At 46.6% G+C, this 8,631-nt stretch overlaps 1 protein-coding gene across 1 annotated transcript; it reads right to left on the bottom strand.

Annotated features, from left to right (window-relative positions):
* Nucleotides 1-1,259: 1,259 nt before the first annotated feature.
* Nucleotides 1,260-8,375, bottom strand: LOC121920630 (basic proline-rich protein-like). The gene is made up of 3 exons (XM_042447759.1): nt 8,298-8,375; nt 6,907-8,056; nt 1,260-1,366 (listed from the first exon to the last, which is right to left on the bottom strand). Exons 1-3 carry the CDS (start codon nt 8,373-8,375, stop codon nt 1,260-1,262), a joined length of 1,335 nt encoding a protein of 444 aa, XP_042303693.1.
* Nucleotides 8,376-8,631: the final 256 nt, after the last annotated feature.

An 8,631-nucleotide genomic window follows, 5' to 3' on the forward strand; every position in this document is an offset into this window, starting at 1 on the left:
CTTCTTTCAGGCAAGGCCTGATGGAGCTGGCCAGCCCTTCTCTCCCTCTGGATGGCAGATGGAGGGAGGCCTTCTTTCAGGCAAGCTGGAGCTGGCTTGTTTTTCTCTCCCTAGGGTTGATCTAGGGCAGCAACCAGGACCCCAGGACTCTTGCAAGTGGATGATTGTTCTCTAGCATCTCTTCAGTTAAAAGGCTGTCCATAGTGTAGAAAGTATGTCTTCTAAACAGTCTGTTTAAATATATTGTTTGTCTGGTCCTAAGCAGACAACATTGCCTGATGAAGAAGATAGGAAAGCTTCTAAAGTTTGCATGATATAGTTTGTGCAATTAGTTTGGCCAAGGCATCACTCTTTTGTGGGTTTTGTATTCTGTTGTAACATGTTGCTTTATTTACATCTCATCTTTCCCCAAAAAAACTTGTACTATGAAATCCATAGTATTTACCAAATCTGAGGTCATATCTAGACACAGTAACACATAGCTTGATTACATGATTAAGGAGCCCGGGTGGCACAGTGGTTAAATGCCAGTATTGCGGCCATTCACAGCCACAAGGTTTGAGTTCGATCCCAGGCAGGGCTCCAGGGTCCGCTCAGCCAGTCAGTTTTATGATCTTTAGGAGAGGGCTTTCTCCCTGTTCCACCACCTGCATAGGCTTGTTTGGTGAAGACACAGGAGGGAGCTTCTCAGTAGCTGCTTGTAGGCTATGAAACTTGTACAGTGTAGGTGCACCCTAGGTTGATGTTTTAATTGAATTGGTCATCTAATGCTTTTTAAAACTTTGCACTATATGTTGTTTGTTTTTATTGTTTAAACTTTATAATCCATATTTGGAGAAATGCAAGTTGCAAATTAATTAAAGAACATAATGATAAATATGGTGCTACCTGCTTCTCTAAAACATTTTTTATGCTAAACAACCCCCCTCCCCAAATCAAAATTTTCCTTCTGAAGAGGAAAAGATGGACATTGTTTAATTTAAATAATTGCATTTTTTTAAAAAAAAAATGATAATCAGATTGTTCCTCATCCTTTCAAAAAGAGAAACAAAAATATTAAATATTGTGAGACAAGTCCCTTCAAACGCTGAGGCCAATTATTTTTGTACTAGACTCACTTCTGCATATGTTTAACGTGAACAGCGGTACTGCTTAATTTCCCCATGGGAAAGCAAGTTCATGTTTACAAGCAGCAATTGTTTAAAGAAAGCCTTGCATTTCAGTATTTGTGGCAAGGTGCTCACTGAATCAAAACCAGATCATGGAAACATCTGGGGTGGAGGTGGAGGCAGGCTACCAACTCTTATCAGCCAGGTTGGATAGAGGATTCTGAGGGTTGTAGTCGGGGGGGGGGGGGGGGGAGGAACTTTTCCAAGCTGTGATCGAAACAACTTCTGTTTCTTCATAGAAATGTATGCCATTGCTCCCTCCCACTCCGACTGAGCTCAAGATAAGAAAAAATTCTTCTGAAATGAAAGTGTCACGGGTTATATTGGTACATATTTAATAAAGTTCTCTTACCTAGATAAATCTATGCTCTTTAATGTAATGTGGAGATTAATTCTCCAAGACACATTGTGTTGATGTATTAATACTCAGAATCACCTTCTAAATGCTTGCTTTCATATTTGGCATAACTACTGTAACCATTGTAGAAACTGCTTCTATTGACCTTTAGATTAAAAATATGTTGGATTATCATGATTGACACATTTAAAATAACCCATTTTTGCTTGCCAAACACAGTAGAGCAACTTTTAAACATCCCTTTTTCTTTACTGCTGCCTCCACTTTCATTATGTGAAATATGGCTTTATTATATGCCACCTCTCATTGCCTAACATGCTCTCCCCCCTGAGTTCAAGAAGATTTACATTTGGAGCTAAATGTTTCAGTGATTGCTCTGTTGGATTTCATTATACTGGTGTAGTTAATCAAAGCAAGTCTGGCTTTGCAACCATGATTCATTGCATTTTTTTTAACTTAGTCATTTACACTGAACGAATATACATATTATCACCCGAGTACCAGATTTTCTTTAACACTCTGCACAGTAATGCCTTTGTAAACTGCTTACATCATGTGATCTGTACAGAACCTTTCCACCAAAAAACAAAACAAAGCAAGCCATATAGCTTTTCTTTATGCTATGGGTGGGGACCGCTACCCATGGCATCAATTGTAATGGATTATGGGATTTGTAGTCCAAAACATTTGGAGGGTCACAGGTTCTTTACCTTTTGCTTGAGACATGCTCCAGAAATCTAAATATATTGAGATGGTATTGTTTCATGCCTCACCCTCACCCAGTTAGGTTCCAAAAATCAGTGGACAGACATATCTTCTCTTGAGGAACATTATTCTTTACAGGGTAATCCTGTTATTGGCTCATTCAGTAGGGAGAAGGTATTACCAGTAGATGCAAGCCCAGGAAAGGATGTGATGCATGTAGATGTAGAAGGCAGGACTGTTACATTTTTTGTTATGTTCAACAATGCCATCTCAATTATATTTTGATTTCTGGAGCAGAGCCTTCTAGGGGCATTGCGAGGCATTTATAAGATCTGGGTCCCTCACTCACACAAATTTTCATAAAAATACATATACTAATTTATAATTGAAAAGATCAACCAAATCAGTTTGATTATTTTACCAATAACTTTTAATTAAATTCTCAGCCAGATGATCCACATGTTGCTCTAAATATCAATTCCTCTCTAATTAACCCATACATTAATCACCATAGGTATATCCACATTGCAGAAATAAAGCGGTTTGACACTAGTTTAACTGCCATGACTCTATCCTACAGTTTGGTGAGTCACAAGACCTCTCTGACAGACCAGGCTGAATACCTCACTAAACTACAAATCCCAGGATGGAGCCATGATAATTAAAGTAGTGTCAAACTGCTTTATTTCTGCAGAGTGGAAGACCTGCACAATTTTAATCTCCTATAATTTAACTCAGTTAAGTTCACTACAGTTGCCTTTGAATGGTGGGAGGTGTGGAGACTCTTACAACAAAATGACTTAACCAGTGAGTGGTGAGGGGTCTCTTTGTTGTTACGTATCTTCAAGTGATTTACGATGTGACACTGCTTTAACTGCCATGGCTCAATGCTATGGAATTCTGGGATTTCTAATTTGGTGAAATGTTTAGCCTTCCCTGTTAGAATGCTCTGGTGCCCCCAAACTACAAATCCCAGGATTCCATAGCGCTGAGCCATGGCAGTTAAAGTGGAATCAAATTGCATCATGTTTGCAGTGTAGATGCAGACCTAGATTGATTGAAAAGTCCCAAATTTTCTTCCCATTTTTTTCTCATTTTATGCAGAACTAAAATAAATCAACCTGAGATACTGGTATAAAAACTCTCTGATCATACTGGGAGCTAGCAGAACATATTCCAGGATAAACAAAATTTGTGTGGATCTCCAAATAAAATACAAAAGAATATGAATAAAATCTGTGACTTTCTGGTCTTTTTAACCAGTCTTGATGCACCATTACACAATCTCATAGCTGGTCCAAGGTGTTTTTATGCCAGATACAAATAGCAAATCCCTCTGCTCCAGTCAAAGCTATTGCCCCCAAAGCCAGTCATTGACTGATTTACTGGTTGGCTGATTAATTGATTGACTGATTTGCAGCTGAGACACTAGAGCTTGGAAAATTTACTGTCTTGGACTACAACTCACAGAATCCTCAAACCAGTAAGGACAGAATTTTACTATTCCCCTACTTTGCTATACAAAATAAAATAATAAGTAATTAATATCTAATAGTTAACCTGGTTGGTGACACCAACAATCACCTATCTTGAGTACCTGCTTGATTCAGATTAATAGTAGGGCCAACCTTGTTTAAACAAGAAGCACATGTGGCAGTTGAAATGCTGGATCTGTTTCTATGGCGGGATACAAACCGCCGCTTTGCAGCGCTCCCCCGCCGCCGCCATTTGCTCCGTGCGGAGCCGCAGCAGCCAAACCGCCCGACTACCAAGCGGAACAAAAAAGAAGCTCCATTTCGGAGCTTCTTTCTGCGGCGCATCTATGACGTCACGAGGTGCCGCAGGCGCATTCGCGACGTCATAAGCGCCGCGACACGTCTGGACGTTATGCGTCCAGTACGTAAAGATGGCGGCGCCCATGTGGAAGGGGCGCCGCCATCTTGTACGTACTGTATACGTACTAGGGTTAGGGGGGTGCAGAAGCACCGCCCCTTCCTAACCCTAGTACGTATACAGTACGTACTATATGGCGGTGTGTATCCCGCCTATATCACCCACACTGATATCTGGAACAGCAGATGCCCTTGAGAAGAACATGATTTTCAGGAATACCATATAGAAAACAGAAGTATCTTTCCTATTATTAGTTCCCAGGCATAATGTGTGGAGCATAGTTGCCCACTTGGATTTGCTAAAGAACATGAAGAGAGAAAGAAAAAAAAACATTGCTAAAAAAATATTGCTCCCCACTCATCAATGATACTTGACTCTCTTATTACCACCACCATTGTTGTTATTGTGTGCCTTCAAATCATTTCCAACTTATGGCAACCCTAATGTGAACCTGTTGTTGCTGTTGTCATTGTGCGCCTTTAAGTCATTTCTGACTTATAGCAACCCTAAGGTGAACCTATCGTTGAGTTTTCTAGCGAAGGTTTGTTCAGAGGGACTTTGCCTTTGACTTCCTTTGAGACTAGAGAATGTGACTTGCTCAAGGTCACCAAATGGATTTCCATAGCAGAGCAGGGATTTGAACCCTGGTCTCAAAATCATAGTCCAATTCTCAAATACACCACTGCTCTGGCTCTCATTACCAGGTAGCATCACCACATCTGGGGATCTGCCCCCTTTCCACTGGTGCCTCTCCTTCATTCGCCATTGAGGTACCAGTTCCTACTTTTACTTTTTCCTCTCAATGACACCATCTGAAGCAACTTATATCTTTTTGGTTATTAGGCTTATTACATGGTAGAAGAAGTGTTGTTGTCATTGCTGTTGTTGTTAGTCTTCTAGTCACTCTGATTTACAGCAACCATATTATGAGTTTTGCTAGAGTTATGAAGATTGTTATCAACAATGTTTCCCCACTGCCTTCCTCTTGGGCTGAAAGAGTGTGACTTGCCTAAGGTAAACCATTGGATTTCCAAGGCTAAGATGGGATTCAGACCCTAGTCTCCCAGGGTTAATAGGGCAACATTCAATCCACTGCACCATACTGGTTTAAATTGCAAGCAACAGAGGTGAAATACAGTGGACCCTTGTTATATGCTGGGGTTTGGTTCCAAGATCCTTCATGGATAACAAAATCCGTGGATGCTCAAGTCCCATTAAATATGATGACATAGCAAAATTGTGTCCCTTATAAAAATGGAAAATCAAGGTTTGATATTTGAAATTTATACTTTATTTGGAAAATTTTCAGACTTGAATCCATGTATATAAAATCCGTGTATAAGAAGGGCCGATTGTATATAGATTCCTGTTCTATATGTACTTTCTGGGGAATTGAAGCAAGAGTAACAGTCCTTCAGACTTTTTGAACTCTATTGTTTGTCCATACAGCAATGACTAGAGGAAGACAGTAGTGCAAATGTGAGAAAAGCAATGTTTATAATGGGCTGTTTGGGGGAAAAGAATTGATAGAGAAATGAGGTCTATCTGGTGGAGAGAATTGGACGCTTTCCATGAGCTTGTGAGAAACACAAGAATAATGGTTCTTGTCTTGCTACATCATAAGACCATTTAATTCTATAACTCTCAGATGACTGAATCTGACAAACCAAATTCTAGATCAAGCCAAATCCTTGCTTAGCCAGCTGAAGCTTAAGAGCAAAACACTGACTAATCTTTCTGGACGATCTCTATTTATTTATCGCCGCTGGAGTGGATCTATCATGTAACTTCCTAAGAACTATTTTCCACATGAATGAAAGGATAACTGCAAGCATTTAGCTGTAGAGACAACAGAAAAGGACAGTAGGTATACTGGTCACAAGTTTACATTTCTCTCTTCACCTCTACCTATATCAGCAACTATTTTAAATTAATTCTGGTATTTAGTAAGGATCACATTGTGTTATGGATTTCAGTTTTCTGACACTTTATCTTTGAGTCGGCATTCAAAAAATGTTGGCACATTGAATGTTTATTTTACTGTCACTAGTGTTTACATAAGCAAACAGGATGTCATGTAGCATGCATCTAACATGTTTTCATAATCTTTTAGGCTTTTGTTCGCTATTCCATAAAGTGAATGGCCTGTAAAATGAGATGGTGGACCACAAGAACCAATTTTGTAACAATTTTGAACAAAAATAAGCTTTAGATACGTCTCATATATAGAGAAGGAAATGACAAGATTGTTTTCCATAGATGATCAGTTTTAAAGTAGAAAGAAGGAGAGCGTTGGTTGTGGTACCCCAGAGGAGTGTGGTCAATATGGACTAACACATTAATAGGGCTCCTCAGGGATGGCACCCAGGTTATGGAACTGCCTTCCAGGAGGGATTTGGATTTGTCTCTTACACCTTGCCTTTCAATTTGGCAGTAAACAGATCTGGAAAGAAAGCCTTCCAGGAATAAACACTGTAGAGGTTGGTAGAGCATGTGCTTGATGAACTTTGGCTGCTATGGTGTTGATTGCTTGCCGTTTCTTTTCTAATTTTGGATTTGAATAGATAATTCTGGTTTGAATTTAGTTTTTTGTTATCCATATTTGAGCTCTTGTAGGTAAAGGTGGGGAGACACATAAAATATTCATTGATAAGGGCCATAATCATAATTCTAAATAATGTTTTATTTAAAACATAATTTGGACAAATAGGATCATGTTTTTTACATTCACTCTTACTAGTTCTGTTTCCCCAAGTGAAAGCTGAGTAGTGGAAGCTATGCTTGGGGGGGGGGGGGGGGGGGGGGGGGGGAGGGAGGGGGGGGGGGAGGGGGGGGGGGGGGGGGGGGGGGGGGGGGGGGGGGGGGGGGGGGGGGGGGGGGGGGGGGGGGGGGGGGGGGGGGGGGGGGGGGGGGGGGGGGGGGGGGGGGGGGGGGGGGGGGGTGGGGGGGGGGGGGGGGGGGGGGGGGGGGGGGGGGGGGGGGAGGGGGGGGGGGGGGGGGGGGGGGGGGGGGGGGGGGGGGGGGGGGGGGGGGGGGGGGGGGGGGGGGGGGGGGGGGGGGGGGGGGGGGGGGGGGGGGGGGGGGGGGAGGGGGGGGGGAGGGGGGGAAAGAGAGGAGAGGGAGGGGGGGGGGGGGGAGGGAGGAGGGGGGGGGGGGGGGGGGGGGGGGGGGGGGGGGGGGGGGGGGGGGGGGGGGGGGGGGAGGGGGGGGGGGGGGGGGGGGGGGGGGGGGGGGAGGGGGGGGGGGGGGGGGGGGGGGGGGGGGGGGGGGGGGGGGGGGGGGGGGGGGGGGGGGGGGGGGGGGGGGGGGGGGGGGGGGGGGGGGGGGGGGGGGGGGGGGGGGGGGAGGGGGGGGGGGGGGGGTGTGGGGGGGGGGGGGGAGGGGGGGGGGGGGGGGGGGGGGGGGGGGGGGGGGGGAGAGGGGGGGGGGGGGGGGGGGGGGGGGGGAGGGGGGGGGGGGGGGGGGGGGGGGGGGGGGGGGGAGGGGGGGGGGGGGGGGGGGGGGGAGGGGGGGGAGGAGGGGGGGGGGGGGGAGGGGGGGGGGGGGGGGGGGGGGGGGGGGGGGGGGGGGGGGGGGGGGGGGGGGGGGGGGGGGGGGGGGGGGGGGGGGGGGGGGGGGGGGGGGGGGGGGGGGGGGGGGGGGGGGGGGGGGGGGGGGGGGGGGGGGGGGGGGGGGGGGGGGGGGGGGGGGGGGGGGGGGGGGGGGGGGGGGGGGGGGGGGGGGGGGGGGGGGGGGGGGAGGGGGGGGGGGGGGGGGGGGGGGGGGGGGGGGGGGGGGGGGGGGGGGGGGGGGGGGGGGGGGGGGGGGGGGGGGGGGGAGGGGGGGGGGGGGGAGGGGGGGGGGGGGGGGAGGGGGGGGGGGGGGAGGGGGGGGGGGGGGGGGGGGGGGGGGGGGGGGGGGGGGGAAGATGTGAACTACTAATCTTAAGATGCTGGAAACACACATTTTTGCATTACGCTATATTAGCTCTGCATTTTCAAACAAAAGTTTTAATTTTTTTAAAAAAAAGTTATTCAATTACATGTTCTTTTTAACCTAAGGAATTAGAAGTTTGAAATGAATTTTTACTTGCTTTGCAAATTAACATACTTAGATATGGACAATGGAGAAAACAGAAGTAAACTGTTATCCTATTTATGTGCAGCTGGTGTAACACCCAGAAATGGACTTACATGAGAGAAATGCATCAGCATCAGATGTGGAACTGCTAACTTCTGTAAGTACGGCTGAGCCAGGTCTTGTTTCTCCATGAAAGCCAAGTCTACTCTCATTTATTATTATTATTATTATTATTATTATTATTATTATTATTATTATTAAACCTTTATTATGAAGCGCTGTAAATTACACAGCGCTGTACATACAATCTTTTTAGTTAGACGGTTCCCTGCCCTCAGGCTTACAATCTAAAAAGACATGACACAGAAGGAGAAGGGGGGTGGGTGACGGGAAAGGGTAAGAGGTCCAGCAGTTCCTCTCAACCTCCGGCCTGGACCAAGGCAGATG

This window comes from Sceloporus undulatus, chromosome 2 (genome assembly GCF_019175285.1).
Source record: "Sceloporus undulatus isolate JIND9_A2432 ecotype Alabama chromosome 2, SceUnd_v1.1, whole genome shotgun sequence".
Classification (NCBI taxonomy): Eukaryota; Metazoa; Chordata; class Lepidosauria; order Squamata; family Phrynosomatidae; genus Sceloporus; species Sceloporus undulatus.

Coding starts and splice junctions, on each gene's coding strand:
- LOC121920630 (XM_042447759.1), bottom strand. CDS start 8,375: ATGGAGAAACAAGACCTGGCTCAGCCGTACTTACAGAAGTTAGCAGTT. Junction 8,057..8,297: donor TGCTGATGCATTTCTCTCAT/GTAAGTCCATTT, acceptor GTGTGTTTCCAG/CATCTTAAGATTAGTAGTTC. Junction 1,367..6,906: donor CCCCCCCCCCCCCCCCCCAA/GCATAGCTTCCA, acceptor AGCTTGGAAAAG/TTCCTCCCCCCCCCCCCCCC.